At 43.8% G+C, this 17,794-nt stretch overlaps 1 protein-coding gene across 6 annotated transcripts in view; it reads right to left on the bottom strand.

Annotated features, from left to right (window-relative positions):
• Window positions 1–17,794, bottom strand: part of TEAD1 (TEA domain transcription factor 1) — a 152,491-nt gene that overhangs the window by 93,384 nt on the left and 41,313 nt on the right. For all 6 annotated transcript variants that reach the window (XM_014882468.2, XM_088175766.1, XM_014882466.2 and 3 more), the window contains exon 3: window positions 6,124–6,377. In XM_014882468.2, the coding sequence (XP_014737954.1) occupies window positions 6,124–6,271 (148 nt within the window). In that variant the 5' untranslated portion in view covers window positions 6,272–6,377. The remainder of the gene's footprint in view (window positions 1–6,123; window positions 6,378–17,794) is intronic.

Below are 17,794 nucleotides of genomic sequence, written 5' to 3'. Positions count from 1 at the left end.
ACTGCTCCTTGTCCCCCACAGTGTTATTTGATATCACACTGACACTGAGCAAACCCACCAAGGGAACAGTGGGAGCATTGGGATGGAGTTTCCCTTCCAGCACGGCTCAGATGTCTGGTTTTCACCACTCATCTCACTGGCCCCTAGCCCATCTTGCACAGCCATCAAGGACTTCTCAAATGCAGCACTCTTAGGTGCTGGCACAAACCATGGTGATGGTGCTGCCAGCTCAGGGCTCCATTTTTGATCAATATTTCTTTTCGTGAAGAGGAATTCAAGCCTCACAGCCCATCATAGCCCTCAAGTGTTGGCCTTACTTGTCCAACTCAAGTTGTCCCAGGTTGCCTGACTGAGAAGGTGTTTGCCCTGGGGGCCATCCCACTTCTGTGAGGAATGAGAGCAAATAAACAAGCCAATTTTCTTTCATGCTATCTACATATAGGGTTTTCAATTATCTTGATTTCTCAGTACTGTGCAACCAACTAACACACTCCATCAGCCTGACCCAGACTGTTTAACTACCTCCTAGCACGACAGCTATTTCTTAAAGCTGCAAAACTCTGCCTTCTGCAATCACAGGATCACAAGCTCATCTTGAGAAACCAGTGCTGGGAGAAAAACGAGCCAATACAAATGACCTCAGACAACCAGGATCCTAAATGGATCCTGGATCCTGGATGTTCCAGTGAGGTTGCATCACTTCAGTGGTCTCATGTTAATGTGTGTCAGTTCTACACAAGGGTATTACCAAAGGAACAATGGCATGAAGGAAAGACACACTCTTACTCTGTTTAGTATGGCTGTTTAAATAGGATTAGTCACTAAATGACTCTGAAGTGGACAAATGCCTGATCTGAACCTGCCCTGGTAGCTTCCACTTCATTTCAGGCAGGAGCTGATGTTGCCAGTACCTCCTCCAGGCTGTGCCTGCTGGACACTGGGAGGCTGGGGCAGCAGCCACACTCTTGTCTTTGCCATGAAAGGGATTTCCCATGAAAGGGAAACACAGCACATTTCCCGTCGAAGGCTATACACACCTTTCTGTCAGTTCCCTTTTATATGGGTAGCTGAAGAGAACAGGTTTAGTAGAGAGAGGACAAAGCCCAACTGCTAAAAAACACTTTTAAAGGATGTCCCTCTCTTTCTGATGCATAATTTCTCAGCAAAACTTTCTAGCATACATTCCCATTTTGTTTGGAATCACCCTCCCAACCCAGCACAGCCAATGGAATGCTGGACCCATGGCTGTGCCATGTACCTTCCACAGCATTACTGACACTTTCAGCTGTGCTGCTGACCACAGCCTGCTCCCCAAGTAGGAGCTGATACCCTTATCACACACAGCTCTCACTATCCCACCTAGATTTTCTCTTCAGGATAGCAGGTTATGTCAGAGAGGGGAAAAAAAAAAGAGAGAGAGAAAAAAATTCTCTGTCCCTTTATCTCAAAGCACTGGCAATTTACTCTTGAAAGCCCAAGGATAAAGACTCAACCCTGTTCCCCCACATTTCAGAAATCCTCGAGGATGAGCGAGCCCAACAACTGTTCCTTTGCATGGCTGGGCTCACAGAACCAGATCCTGCCCTCCTGCTGATGTTGCAAGAGCATCACAGCGCTGCAGAATGGCTCTCGGGCAGATTTGCCACGAGCCAAGCAGTTCCAGCAGTACCTCCTGCAGCAGACACCGTCCCTCTGGCCCTTGCTGCCCTTCCCTGCTGGCCAAGGGCTCAGCACGGGCACACCGAGCCAGCCCAGCACTGCCACACTGTCTCTGGACACATTTGTGTACAACCTAAAAAACCCAAAAAGTGCCTTTCACAATAGAGTCCCATCTCCACTGCGTTCATTTGGTGCACGTTGCTGAGAGAACAAAAAATGGGGAGAAAAAAAAAACAAAAACCAACCCAAACACAAGAGCGTATCTTTGTACAATGATTGCAGGAACAGATGAATAAACATGAAACCTGATACTTCACATCTGGTATTTCATCACCCCAAATACCTTATTCACATTCAAATATATTTAACACTGTGGAAACTTTATAAGGTAACAATGTCTTTATGGAGGCAGCAACTTGCATAGAACTTTTAAAATTAAAAGCAATAGTAAAAATAATTTGTAACATGTTACTGTACCCTTCATAAAGCTATTTATTTCATAGTTTCCTAACAGAAACCCAGAAAAACACCAAATAATGGCAGTTGCTACAGAATCAGGCAAGCCCAGAGAATAGAATTTCTTTTGTCAATGTTCCAGTTCAAAGTTCAATTTTAATACCCAATTTACAGAAGGTGCTTTGGAAATGAGGACTATGATTACTCATCATACAAAAATTCTATTATCTGAGTAGAAATTTTTATGAAAGTATCCTTTTCTCTTAACAGTGCATGCCAAGAGATTTTATGTATAACCTAATAAACATACACAGTTCTGAAAGGCTGCTATGCAGTTTCTCACGTTAATTAGTACTCATTCTTCTCTGTAAAACTACTAAACATGCTAAAAAACTTCCTTTTAATAATCACTACATACTCATAAGCACTTTTGTTGCAGAGATGAATACCTCCAATACAAACTCACAGCTGAAGAGCTGTTTAAAGGTCTCAAAAACTAATATCAAGTGATTTTCTTTTCTTTTCTTAAAGGCAAAAGCCACCTTTGCTACTTTGAGGCCAGTTTTGCAGTGCTGATAACAAAATGTCTGCAGGCATATTCACATTCCCCTTGCTAGCACTTATGGCACTTTGGCATTGTCCCTAGAGCTGCACTAAAGCCACATCTTGCTGTAGCTAAATTTCAAAAAAAAAAAAAAAAAAAAAAAAGAAAGAAAACCTGCACACAGAGCCAAATCCAATCCCGTGGTAACTCCAGTGACTTCAGTGTTACACCAGGGATAAAAGTAGGGCTGCATTTCACAGCAGCTTTCATTCTTGTAATCTTTTCCAAAACACTCTCCCAGGAGCAAAGACAAGCACAGGCAAATATCTTGCCAATAAGTGAGTTCACAGGGATTGCTACAAGTCACTAAAGTGTCAGCAGTAAAAGCCCAGCAGTGGGAACAAAGTACAAGCCCAGGACAGCCAATGTCCTCCAAGGGGCTGGATTTTACTCTGAGTGCATAAACAAGGACATGGGAACTCATGGAAATGGATCTCTGAGATGGAAAGCAAATTACAGGGTGTCCTGCTTGTACCAGAGGAGGATATTTGTGTTTAATCAATCCTTCTTTTGGAACAGTACAGATGAAAAAAGCCTCACCAATGCCTTGGGAAGACACATGGAAATGGGGCTAAGAACTCAGTCTCTCCTCCATGGCCTACACTGGGCTGCTTCCACAAGGAGTGTGAGCATCAATTTATAGATGTGCTCCTCTATCCTCCTTCAAGCCTCCACATTTATACCCTCCCCACCCTTTTATTTTTATTCACTTATTTTTATTTATTTTACTTAATTTTTTATTTTTATTTTTATTTTATTTATTTATTTAGTCAATACTCTACTAGGAACAAAACCAATGCTGTAAGACCATCACAGCCTCACTCACAAAGGAAAGGGGAAAGGAATGATGGATAGAACTTTCCTGCAGAAAACTTATCACATGTCCCTTGGCTTTACCTTGTACTCCCTTTCTCTCAAGAATTTCAAAACCAGTTTCTGGAATTTGCCCATCCAAACCAAAGCAAGTGTCTTTCCTTCTTACCCAAGCACTTCCTAGAAATTTAAAAGCAAGGGTTTCATAAAGCTTTCATTTTGTTTTCTGAGGGTTTCTTCAAGGAGCCATAACCCTGGGCCAGCAGCAGCCTGAAATGCTCCTCCTCTTGCACAGGTCACAGCTCTGTCTTTGCAGCCTGAGGATGCCCCAAGGCAAGAATAAAAATGTTAGGACATCCCCTTTCCTCTCCCCAGCCAGGGGCCCCTACAACCCTTCTCTGTGGGGATAGGATCAAAAGTCTTTTGTTCTCCTCATCCTCTTGTGTCTTAAGTTACATTTTCGGGAAGGCAAGGGGAGAGGGAAACACCCTCCCCTTTCCTTCCCTCCTTCACCGAGGTTTCAGCTGTACAGGAACAGCAGAAGTGACTCAGGAGAAGCCACAGATGTCCCTCAGTGCCACTGGGGCAGCTCTCCCATCAGGAGCCACCCTGCCCTAGCCCAGGTGGCACCACGGGCAGGAGCCCCTCACCCACAGATCCCAGTGCCCCCAGTGCCCCCAGTGCCCCCTGAGCCCCTCACCCACAGATCCCAGTGCCCCCAGTGCCCCCAGTGCCCTCTGAGCCCCTCACCCACAGATCCCAGTGCCCCCAGTGCCCCCAGTGCCCTCTGAGCCCCTCACCCACAGATCCCAGTGCCCCCAGTGCCCCCTGAGCCCCTCACCCACAGATCCCAGTGCCCCCAGTGCTCCTTGAGCAATCCTGTGGGTCCCCTGGAGCCAGCTGAACACAAACCTCTGAGAAATGCCAATTTAAGGCTGATTTTTAGACCACCACAAAGAACAGTGAAGAAACTCTGGCTGCTTGCTTACATGAATGTCGCAAAGCTCTCATTAAATCAAAGGCAGAGACTTCAAATATTTCTTCAAGCAAAATCTCTGCTCTTCTCAAAGTCTCCCTCCAAAGATCAAAAACTACAATTGCTTAACTTAATCCACACAGAGTGATCATTACATTTGCTTCCATAAAGATCAGATTTGTTCTGGTGCCCATATCGAAAGGTAATTTCAGTTAGAAAATGAAATGGTGCTCTCTTGACCTTTTGTCTTACATGGTCCATGAATTACTGACACATTACAATATCCCCCAACACTATGGAAGCTTGGCCATATTGCAATGTCTCTCTTGTAAGCGAAATAAACTTGGTATGCCACTAAAAGGCATTAAATTATTTTCATTATGCCACACAGAATGTAAAACACTTACACTGTTTTGATTTCAAAATCCTTGGAGAACAATTATGCACTTAGGGCCATAAGACTCTATTAGGAAGTCCTCTGAAACCTAGCATGGTTTCAATAAATCCTCAAACACTACAAAGCAGTCACTCAGTTTGAAGAATGAAAACATGAGTTCATCCACTGCAAAGGCAGGATGTAAATTCTGCTCATACAGTGCCCTGCACTTCCTAACACATTTCTTTCTACTCAATCAAGGCAACACTTTTAAGTGAAGTTTTCAGCATCAAGCACGCATAGCTCCTTTTTTGATTGAAAATTAACTGTATTTGATTTAGGATTAGCATAAATATGAGATGTGCCTATGCTTATGGTATTACTAGCTACCAGTATTAATTAGCAATTAGATATGCACAAATAGTTTTATACATATATAATTCAACAAATGTTAACATTCAGGATTAGGAACCATTAAACTAAATCAGTGATTGTCACGATGAATGGATAAATACATTAATTTCTATAATTTATACAATGGCACCAAAAAAATGCTTCCAAGCACCAAAAAGCAGATTTCAGGGGTGACTAGTGTGGTTGTAGGGATTCTGATTTAAAATAAAATGCAGCCACTCTTATTTTGGCTGATAATCTCTGTGGCACTGCCACCAATCCCTGGAGCACAGGCACATGGGCACACAAGGGCTCTGCCAGCCCCAAGGAGGAGTTTGGTAGCTTGGTAAAGGAGAAAGAGCCCCTAACTTGCATTTTTTTATTTTTTTACATTTTATCACTTTTTTTTTATTTTTCATTTTTGCATAATCTGCCACACCACCACGCACACTGCACTTCCCATTTCCCTGTCTTCACTATTTAAAGAAAAATAAAGAGAAATGGCTAATTATTTTTTTATGCCCGAAGAGTGACACATTTACATGCTTCTTTTCAATATCCACATTCAGCCACAGCACAGAACTTGTCAAAGGCAGCTATATAAGGTAACTAATAGGACAATTCTGTATCAGTATTGCTTTCCTAGTGCCAGCAGAGAAGGAAATGGCTTGGACACTCCTGAACACCACATCAGCTCAGCTGAGCTCTCTCAGCCTCACAGATTTCTTCACTATTTCCTCCAAAAGCACCAAAATCAGAACCAGGAACATGGTGCAGCAACCAGCCGGGCTTTACAGTTCTCACGTTGGAACAATTATTTCCAAAGGCTAAATGCACACCACTTACCATACATTTTGCCTTCATCTGATAAGATGATTTTCCTCCTGCCACACGGTGGATAGATAGCTAGAGCCTCCTGAAAGCTCTGTTCAATGTCAGGGCTCCAGACCCCTTCTGCATCGTTGTCAATAGGTTTATCTGCAGAGTCACTCATTCTTTCAATGTCCTCGGCAGGACTCTCGCTGCCGCTCCAGCTGCTGGGCTCAATGGTGATGGCTGGCGTCTCCAAGCCGAAGCCTGGAGTCTTCAGGGGGATAAACCTGCAACACAAACAACCCCAAAAGGCACATTAAAGGCATGCAACCCCAGGCAAACGTTCCTGCCTAGTGCCCAGGCGAAGTGAGCGGCAGCTGAGCAGTCACGGCAGCACCCAGGAGTGAAAATTTCATAATAAGTGAAAAATTCATAACCATTCTACACTAAACCTAAAGGTGCAGCAACAAGGCTGCCAGAAGGGGAACTCTGCTACATTTTCTGAATCAGATTATTTTTCACAAGTAGTCAAAGTGGGGCAAAACTCTCCAGCCACGTTGCATCCAGCTGAAGATTGGAACCCTTAAAATAACAGGCCAGATCCTCAGGCAGGGGGAAATCAGTGTACTGCCACTGGCTGGAAGGGAAGCACACCAATTTATGCCTAAAACCATTTGAACCTAAAAACAAAAGCAAAAAGTATTGTTCCCATTCATCCGGATGTCAGTGGATTAAATGGAATTATACCAGCGATGCCACAGCTCAATGTAATTAACTGGAAAAGGCTGTAATTTTCAGATCTTACCCAAATAAATAATACAATCAGAGTCCAAGCTACATACAAAAAGAAATCCTTAAAATGATAATACCAGAGCAAGGAATTACAAGAGAAGATATATGCTTTGCCTGATTTAAAAGGTCTCTGTCACAGAACCATAGCAGAACAAAAATTACAAGCTTCAAGTTGCTGAATCAATTTAATAAGAAATAATTTAATATAGCTGCACCTGCTCACACCAGCAGAGCTGCAGATCTGTCAGTGTTCCTTTTATATTTTTGAGAGAAATACAACTCTGCTGTAAAGACTTGCTCCAGGCAAAAAAGCTGCTATACCAGACCACGTTCACCTCTGGTGTAATTCTTCGGGAAGTCAGTGAAATAACACCAGGAACAGATTTGGCTCAACATGTCGAGGCATAATGCAGTTTTATTTTGAAAAAAGAAGAAGTTTGGTGACTCTAACTGATCTAAGTGGATGGGAGTGTTCGAACATGCACACATGAGCTGCAAACACAGTTAAAGATCCAGTTTCCTGGCTAAACACTCAAAACCCCTGAACTAGGAGATTTTAATCCTGCTAGGGCAGAGGAGAGGGGCTTCCCCTTGCACAGACCTCCATCCTCCTGCTGAAATGTCCCCCACTGGGGTCTCAGGATGTCATAAATCAACAGGTGGGAGGGAGCAGAACAGCGTTCACCCCATGGAGAAATGAGGGGAGGGTGTACATGGAAGGCCACGACACCTCTGACTAAACACCTTTGGGCTGGAGAAGAGCCTGAAAGAGGAAATATTTCCAGCAGCCTTCACCTGAGCTGCCCAGCCAGCCAAGCACTAGAGATAACCAAAACCTGACCATCCAGTCCCTCAGAGGCCACGGTGTCCTGCAGAAAACCAGAGCTGCAGTGGGGAAAGTGGGAGCAGGCTGTCTCACAAACCAACCTCGCCAGTCTGGCATCCATGCACAGGGTATTTCCCCTCCTCCAGGCTCCAACAGGAGCTCAGAAGGATCAGGACCTGTGAGATGGGCTCCCAGGAACTCGATTTTCCTTGCCTGTTTCTACAGAGAGGCATTTCCTGACTTCGTGTTGGTTTGAACATTTCAGCACAGCTTAGGAAAATGTTAGTGCCTCCCCACCCCTACCAGCCAGGCTAATCAGTGCCTCAAACGCCTTTTAATAACTGATAATGAGGGAGCAGATGGAGTCACAGGGAACCACACACGTGTAAGTGGGTGAGAACTCAGGCCAAATGCACCACTTATTGTCTGGGAAATCCAAAGCCCACAAAATTTTTTAAGTCCTCATCGCACAAAGGGAGATGCAAACCTTGGTAAAATAGTGAAACCCCCTCCTTCATAATCCTCAGGAGGCTGAAGGGTTAATTCAACCCCTGGAAGAGTTGAATCTTGTGTGCAAGATTTAGCCCAAGCATGAGCACAGCAATACTGGGAAACTACTGACAAGAACAATCACATCCACTTAAGCCTTCACATAGAGGGGGAATCTCTGGTAAATGAGAGGTAATTGAATGTTGATGGGGATTATTAGGAGGAGGGGCCAGTTTTATTGCAATAGTGCAGGGGAAAATGGCTGCTGGAGGATTTATTGGCCTCACATGACCAAACCATGAGGAGCATTTCAGCAGAAGGCAGCACAGGGTGGGACACATCACTGGCTCTGTTTTCCAAAGCTGGCTGCAGCAGGAAATCCTTCCCCTCCCTGAGCCCAGGCCCATGGCTTGCAGTGCACACACAGCCATGGGCAGCTCCTGCTCACATCAACCACCCTCTGCTTACAAAACCTGCCACAGCCATAGCCTCCAGTCCTGTTATCATCTTAGAAACCAGCCCTTGTTATTACATTATGCTGAAATAATAATTAAAATGCACAGGGAGCACAGTGAGGCTCTAAAGTAATTAATGTTACTTGATAGTCATGTTATATCTTGCGTTGTGTTTACTGGTGAATTTTCACTAACGTGCTATCTCCCTTCCCATTCCTCTTTACCTACTTGGATATCATCTTGAGGCACTCATAGCTCCTATTCCAGCCTCTAAAATGGAAGATAACCAAGTGTTCCTAGCAGAACATCTGTACAATAGGGGCGTGGAGCAGCCTGCTGGAAGAAAACCTCTCAGATTAAAGGTTATTCACAGTGATTTCCATTTTGGTGAATGCTGACACTGCAGATCAAGCCAGAGGGCCAAGGAGGAAAAAAAAATCTTGTATTGCAACTGCTAAATGGCTCCCTCTTACTTCAGGAAAGAAATGAGCTAGCTCAGTTAATCATTTCCAGCTCAGCTCTATGCATCAAAAGGCAATTCCACCTCCTCCTTAGCTTGAATTCTAAGGACTCAACTGTGATGAAAAATTTCAGACCTGTTATGCTGGAGTTCAACACGATTATCAAAAATTATACAAGCTGTCAACAGACGAGCTTTTTTGCACATTTCTAATGAGCTATAAATCTCATGTGAAAAATGTGGATTTACAATCCAATTTAAAATTATAAAAAACTTTTAAAAGTAAGCCTACTTTATATTAGCAAACTCCAAATCTTGCAATGCCAGCTTTCAGCAGAGGAAGAGCTAAGTTCCTGGGGGCAATAAGCCCCACCTCCCCTGGCTAAAATCAGAGCTTGTACACATGACAGATCAAGGCAAAGAGTTCTGTATTTGCTTTTTATCACGTTAACTTTCAGAGAACCAATTCTCTGCTTGCACTTTCTGTTATCAAAATTAAAACACATGAACACTACCTAGAAAACCAACCAACCAACCAAAAAAAAAAAAAAAATCCCCAAACCCACAAAAAATAGAGAAAAAAAAATCCCAAACCAACCCAAAAGATTTTGGTTCACCTTTTTGTACATTCTAAGATTGCCTAAAGCACACTGCTGCAGTTTAGGTGGTCTCCCTTCAGAGTTTCCCTTTTAACACCAGCCTTGCACATTTCAAGACAGCTTGCCCTGCACATAAAACTCTTTTAGCTGCAAACCAAATGCATCTGTCTTGCAGTTGCTTTCTACTCTGTGCAGTTAAGTCAGTTCTAAATATATCTGTTTTCCTCATGCAGTCATTAAGACACTTTTTCTCTGTGTGATGGAGGTATGTCCCCCCCATCAAACAGCACAATGTCACACTTAGGACCAGAGAAACCATTAGGGGCAACAGAGGGTTTTATAAACATGTTTTATAGCCAGGCCATTCAAGGCAGCTCGGTGAGCTACAAGATATGACTTACTGTGCTCACTCACTACAGCAACTTGAAAAATGACTTTAAAATCTCAGAGGAACAAGGCTGGCTGTTGTCAGAGCCCATCAAACCACTGTGTTTAACTCAGACCAAATGATAGCCTGAGACTTCTTATCAAGGAAATGGTTTCTTGGTTTCTTTGCCTACACAAAACATTCTCTTATGCCTTTCACTTTATGAGCAATGCAAACCTGGGCTTGCCCAGAAAGCTGCTGCTCACAGACCAACAACTGAGACCTAGAGCTCCTCACAGCAGTGTATGGCAAGTGCAGATCTAGGCCTTGATACGTTTCATAACCTTCAACATTTGCACAATGAACTAACATGGAAACACTGCCTTTCAAAAGTCACTAGAGCTGGGGCTTATTTTACAGTGTCTTCCAAAAGCCCAAACCATTTTCTCTGTTTGTTTGATCAATTTACTTCCTTGAATTTCAGTGTACAGGTGCTAAATGGTGCCTTCCTTGTGCTGTCAAAAAACCCCTGGAAAAGGATTAATGCTCTGCAGATACTGGAGCAGGAACACAAGAATGACTGAAAGCACACCTTGATTCTGAGAGCTGCCTGAAGAAAAAGCCATTTATGTCTCCCAAGTCTTCCAAACTGTGTCTGCTCAAAGGGGATCAAGTGCAGGTATTTCTGAGACTGAACACCAGTGTTGTTATCCACACTGACCTATTCACTATGAATAGATGCAGATTGCTACCAAATCATTTTTACAGCCAGATCAATATTTCTAAAACATGTCTCTCAGAAAAAAAAAATCTTAATTCTTGAGGTACAAATTTTGAGTGCTGAAGGAGTAAATTACACTTTTAAGAATAGATTATATTTTTAGTTCGTAAACAACCTCATCTTGGCCTCAGTTATGTAAAAACAATGGAACAAGGAATCCAACAAGCTTTTTATAAACATTAAGATGGCAATGAGCAGATGAGTGCAAACCAACTAATTCTAAATTTGCAGATGGCAGACTTTCTCTGAAGGCTTGAGAAGTTGCAGGCCCATGGGATTTTCCTTCTGCTTTGTTCAGCAGTGCAAATCCACAGCTGGAGTGCCAAAGCTCTGGAGAGGATCCAGAGGAACAAAGTTATCAGATCTCGAAAACATGACCTACCAGGAAAGGAATTGGGTTTGTTTAAACTTAGTGAAGACTGATGTGAGAAGATAACCACTTTCAAATAAGGAAAAGGTAAGAGCAAAGCAGAGGAGCAGCTCTTGGCCATTCCTACCAAGGCCAGGCTATGAAGCAAAGACCTTGAGTTGCAGCAAGGCAGCCCCAGGTTGGGCATTTGGGGGCTCGTTCTGACCCCACCAACAGTCACACACCAGAAGGGATCAGCTCCTGGGGACACTGGGGAACTGCTGGGACACAGAGCTTGGTCCCAGCAGGTGACACAAGCATTTCTCAGGAACCAGCTCACACTCTGTGGGGCAGAGGCATGAACTAGGTGATGCCACTGATGCTTTAAGTTTTAGCTTTCATATTTTCCAGACTCTGCACTGCATTAGTGTGTGACTCTGAACTCCATATGAAGTGTTACAAGTTCTCCTCCCAGCTCAGTCACACCAAACAATCCTTTTCCAGCCCCACAACCAAGGACACCGCTGCAGCTTCAGCCCCAAAAAGTGCAAACAGCAGAGAATTGAGGAGAGAACCTGGGAGGATGGGACTGCAGAACCTGGAGCTGGAATTGGACAGTTAACTCCAGTATTGAAATGGATCAAAACTTATAAAACTGTGAAAACTCGTGACTCAGGGCCCATCTTGGGTGTAGCTATGGCCAGGCTCTTGCACTGCCAAAGGTGAATCCTTTGAAGACCTTTTAATAAACCCCTCCTTTATTCCTTTAATTCTGTCCAGCCTCTGTTCAAGGTCAGCCTCTCCAGGCATCACCATGAGCCTGAGCAGTAAAAATCCTCAGCAGAAGGAAGGCTGCAGTGGGAGCACATCCTTGGCTAGGCATGGGGGAATCCAGCTGCCTGAGAGACTGCCCAGATGTTCCAGTGACCAGGCAGCTCTGTCAGCTGCAGGGCAGGAACCTGCCTGAGGAGCTCCTGTGCCCTGCACAGCTGCTGGACACTGCTGGACACTGCTGGACACTCCTGCAGCCACAGCACGGGCTGCAGCCAGCTGTGAGGCAGCCAGGATGGGGTGGAACACCAGGCTGGGCAGGAGAAGGCTCCATCTCCTGCTGGTGCTGCCCATGGGAGCAAAGTCAGACACCCCATCCTGCCACACATCTGCCTGAGCCTCCCTATCACAGCCAGATTTCTCTGTTTCTGCACTGATTAAAGTCAATGTGGTGGGAAGCCTGAATTTCTCTAGGATTCTCTCTTTCTACTTTGCCAGTGAAGGTATCTTTGCAGTATTTATGCAAGTCAAGCACGCAAAGAAATTACTTTTTTTATTTACAAACAAATTCACGGTGGATTTTGTAGCTGTGATGTATAACTGTGTATGGATTTTTCTGACTCTCTAAGGCATTCAAATGGCATTACTTTCAGGAAAACACTGTATCTATTCAAGCCACTTTATATATAATTTCTTTTGATGAGGAATGGATAGAGCACAGTACGAAGAATAAAAATGTAAATAATTTACAGAGCATCCAATAGTGAAATCATTAGATTAAAATTACTTTATATTGTATTTTTGTTACAAGTTCCACTTATCAACAATTATTCCCTCTAAGAAGAAAGAGCATAGAAGAAAGAAGCAGCCCATTTCTAGGATAAAGTATTCCTTTAAAACTCAGTCAGACTAATTCAGCCATTCGCATTTGCTACTGAAATAATAATAATAAAAAAATTTAAGAAAAAAAAAGAGGAGGTTTTCTCTGACTGCAAGAACACTTCAGGAAGAAATTCTTCTGCTTTGCTTTTCTGTGATCAAATACTGCATGCAATGGTGCTTCCATGTCCTTCCTATCATTCATATAAACTAGCTTTGTTCTCCTAAGACTGAATTTGTCATTTCTTGCTTTGGATTCAAGATATTTATGAACTGCCAGCTCCCTATTTCAGATTTGTCTCTGGGATCTGTGCAGGAATAACATGATCAGTCCCACCACAGCCACAGAGCACCTGTGAAAGGCACATGGTGGTTTTTTCCTGAGGTGAGTGCATTATGCTGTGGATTTGGCTGCACTTCCTCCTCCTCAACTACCACACTCAGGGTACAAACAAAAGTAGTAGGAAGACACTGTGTAAAATACATACCAGTGTGTAAAATACCCAAACCATGGAACTCAACATCAGGGAAGTGATGATTTTCTTCCAGCCTGCTCATCTGAGATTTCCATGTGTGCTTTCACAAACCGTGAGGAAACTGACTGAACAAAGGGTGACTTAGATCAGTGAGAGTAGGCAGCATATAGGCCTAAATGTGAAATTAGGATTATAGGAACTATTTATAAAGAGAAACAATGCATTCTCCTTGAATTGCTCTTTTTTTTTTTTCTTTTTGCTTATGGAAACAGATTACTCAGCAAAGAGTGGGTTGATGCTAATACATGGGAATTCTTCCCTTTGGAAACAGCTTTCATCTCTGCACTCTTTATGCAAGTGAAAAGTCTATTTGGTACCACTCTGAGAGCTTCATTTATTTATTTTTCCAAAGGCTGCTTTTGTTGATAGATATAATTATTGTCGTAAGGATGTTGAGTCATTAGCTCCAACCCAGTTTTCTTGTCCATTAGCTTTAATTTCATACCATTAATGAAATGGTTCATCTTCTCAGTGGGGAAACAACTGGGTTCTGACTCTCATGGGCTCAGCAGGCTTTGTGCTGCACCACCAGGATGCCTTCTGCAGGCAGCTCTGCTCCAAGCCATGTGGTATGGGGCTAGTGACCAGCAATGCAGAGTGCCAAAGGGCTTTCTAAGTGGCCACACATCCCTGTGCTCCATGGCTGATCACCACGTTATCACCAGCGAGGTGAATCTCAGCACACCCCTGGTGAATCCCTGCCTCGTTAGGGTCACAGCTGCTCCAGATACAATTCCTTGCCTCTGTGACACTGGAGCAGGCACACCCATCCTGGGTGCCAGAGCCCTTTTACACCCAGCTGGGTTCAGTTATGAGGATGTTCCTGGGATCTCACCCAGCTCCAACACGACCAACAAAGATTATTCTGAATATGACTTGGTGCTCAGTGGATTGAACACAGTGAGCAGCACCATGGCTGGCTTGCTTCTGCTAGCTGCCAACACGAAGCAAAGGAAAGGATAAAACATTCCCCAGCTCTGGGAAGGAGAAACCATTCTTCCTACACTAACCCAGCTGCTGTGCTGTGCAGCAGGCACTGACCCTGCACCTCCTGTCACCCAGAGGGTCAACACCCACTGCCAGAGCAGCACTGTGGTCCAGCTGGGACTGCTCCATGGCAAAAGCTGCTAGACTGTGCACTGGGGATTACTTATATTTCACTCACTCACCAGTTATTCAGCTTTGAGAAGAATGGTCCATGACTGAGCTGTGTCTGTCCATTTGGAGCTGTGCTCCCAGAACAAGCAAAATAGCTCAGGCTGGCCCAAGGACTGTCCTCTGGCCCTGGAAAATGGTCTGTGAGAAACATTCCCAGCCCTAAGACTTGTAGGTAGAGGTCACAGAAGGTCCCTCAGGGCAAGGTCTGCAGCCACTGGTTTGCCTGGGCCATGGTGATGGAGTGTGTGTTTGTCACTGTAATCCATCCTGCTGCCAACACACTGAACAGAAAATAAAAACTAGCATGTGTGACTGTCACAATCAGGTTTTTTTGATGTACAAGAACTGGGAAATGGGGCAGAACAACAAGTGCAATGACTCTATTCCTTGAATGCCTTGAGCTCAGCCCCCAGTGGAGGCTGAGGCAGGGATTCAGTGTGCACAGAGGCTCTGTGCCTTCCCAGCCACTCCACAAATTACCACTTGCAGCACAAAAGCCCAAAGAAAAGAGGCACTGGCCCTCCCTCAGCTCCCCACACACAGCTTTGGGATGCAGACCTGGACCCAGGCACAAACACACTCGATGCCATTGGAATTCTCCATCCTCTGCATCTCCTGGTGCCTCTCCCCATCCATCCCATCTGCCTGGGAGTAGGTGAATGCTGCCAATGCAGCCCATGGCTTTCACATGGCCAAGCAGAGGATCTCTGCTTTGCAGTTTGCTGTAACTGCCTTCCCACAGGCATCACTGAGCAACTATTTTCATTTTGTACCCCAACAGCCAAGCTGGAACTATTAATGCCACCTACCAAGTGTTATAAATACCAGAGTGAGGTACACCCTTGATCTCTGGTGTGTTACTAGCTTCCTGTTGGGACCACATATGATCCATTGCTCACACAAATGATGGACTTGGCAGCAAGTGGCTCTGTCTAGATGTAGCTCTGAAATCCAATTTTTCCCCCAACTCCCTGAGCCTCACTAGTTTTACTGGAGTTCCTATGTCACACAGACATTTGCAAAACCAGATGGAATCCTTCACATTCATAGCTCTCTTTCTCTATTTCTGGCATATGACTAACTGGTTTTGTACTCCAGCTTTAGATTTTTCTCTTTTTTTTTTCTTTTTTTAATAACTTGTTTTCAGGATGAAAAGTTTTTTTTCCACAATGGCTGCAAAAACATGAGTGTTCACACCAACAGCTCTGAGTGAGGTGGGGAAAGGGACAGAAAACCATCTGCTTGAACAACTTTATGTAAGTTCAGTCAGGAAAGGGAAAACCAATGCTATTTGAAGGGTGGTCCAACATCTGACTGGTTCATATGTAACATAAAACTTTCGCCTATATAAAAAATATTTTATATAATGATTTAAGTATTCTGTTAAACAGGTACAAAAAAGGCACAGTAAAGTAAAAGGTTCATTCATTTACTCAGGTGCATTTGTTTAAACAAGAAACAGCCACAAGATTAACCCTTTCCTGATTCCAAGCTGAAGAAGGTCCCCCTTTCTTTTATGAAGAAGGAGAAAAGCAAATTTTGGACAAACTGCAACCTCCAATTGGCCAAAGCCACCCCTGGAATCCAGTGCTGGCACCTTCTACCCCTCAAGCCCACTTGTTCTCTGCTTTGCAGATGTTCTACAAACACTCCTTTGTGTAAGTGCAAACACACACACACACACAGACTTTCTCAAACATTTGTTGGAAGAGCTACAATTGCCACTGAAATTCATTTTACGAGTTTGGAAACGCCACCAAGCACTCTCTGTGAGCTGCTACAGGGCTTGTGATTTAATGTCTCATGCTCACCTCAATCTGCTGGTTTTGTACCAGGCAAAACCAGGAGAAAACCATTTTATTCTGCTTTGGTGCTACTACTTGAGCTACAGCCCCAGGCTCTGATTCTGACAACACAGAGCCATTTTATACATATGAATAATCACTCCAAGTTTAATGAAGCTCCTCACATCTCCATTAGCAATTGTTTTGGCTGCAAAAAGGCCCTGCCTATCAGCCCTAGAGGAGCCTGGAAACAGAGGAGTGATAATACTGGGAGGCTCACTTTGGGAAAGGCTGTGGTTTTCTGGTGATAGGACACGGAATTGCAAGACTAAAAAAAGAAAACAAAAAGAAACAAAAAACAAAACAAAAAAACCAAACCCACACACCAAAAAAAAAAAAAAAACCTGAAGGGGTGAAATCACAATGCCACAGCCCTCTGCAAGGTTGAGATTTAATTCAAATTTTCTGGCCTTGTTCTCACCAATTCTAAACAGAAAGAGATTTCAGGAACCAGCCTATGAGATCAGGTAGGGTTTGGGGTCCATGTCAAGCAGTCATAACATGTCCAGCATTGGAAAACCCATCTCGGGTTTTTGTGTACACAGAAATATCAAAACAACAATTTAGTTTGCAAGTGCAGTAGCTGTCAAATAAAAGTATTTTAACTCATTTTGCTTCCCAACTGCTAGCAGTAGTGTTATGGGCAAATTACTCGCCAAATTAAATTTTAAGTCTGAGTTGTTCATCTGTCTAATACAAAGGAAGCCTTCTCTGCAAGGAAACGAGCATTGCTAACATCCAGGACTCCTACACTGCAACTTCTTTCTTCCATCTCCCTCTTGCCTCCAGCACCTGTCCTCCCACAGGTGGGGAATGCACTGGCACATAATGTCCATGTGAATGTTTCACAGAGATAGTGACAGATCCATGCCTTGTGCTTTGCCCACAATGGAAAATGTACTTCTTGCATCTCATCTCGGATTCCTCTGAGAATTAAGGATGCTTTCATGCAGCAGGACTTGCATCTTCTGCAAGGCAGAAAACACTTTCCTGCTGAGATCCTGAAACAATCCCAAGCTGTGGCAATCTTTAATTGCTGGACATAAGTAAAACCTGCAAAGACTGGCTACAGCATTTTCAAAACTCAATATAATAGTTATGCAGTCATTCTGTGCTTCTCTTGTCGTTATTGCCCGTTGAGGAAGCAATTTCTGTCTTAAGCTCTGACTTATATTTCCAGTCTATTTCAACTCCTTGTTCAGTGTAGTTTAATCCTGCTTCAGGGGGTGTCAATCTTCCACAAAAATAACTTTGCTGGCAACCATTAGAGCTGTGAATTCACTGGACACCAGTGGAGCTAAAGAAGAGACGGCTGGGCTCAGAAACAGCAGAAAACAGAACATCAAAAAACCCAAACAAAAAGCACAAGCCTAGGAACTAATCCTGGTAATTCTCCTG

The sequence above is a fragment of the Sturnus vulgaris genome, chromosome 18 (genome assembly GCF_052056855.1).
Source record: "Sturnus vulgaris isolate bStuVul1 chromosome 18, bStuVul1.hap1, whole genome shotgun sequence".
NCBI lineage: Eukaryota > Metazoa > Chordata > Aves > Passeriformes > Sturnidae > Sturnus > Sturnus vulgaris.
Note: the sequence above shows the minus strand (reverse complement) of the source record. Positions and strands in the feature narration are given on the sequence as shown.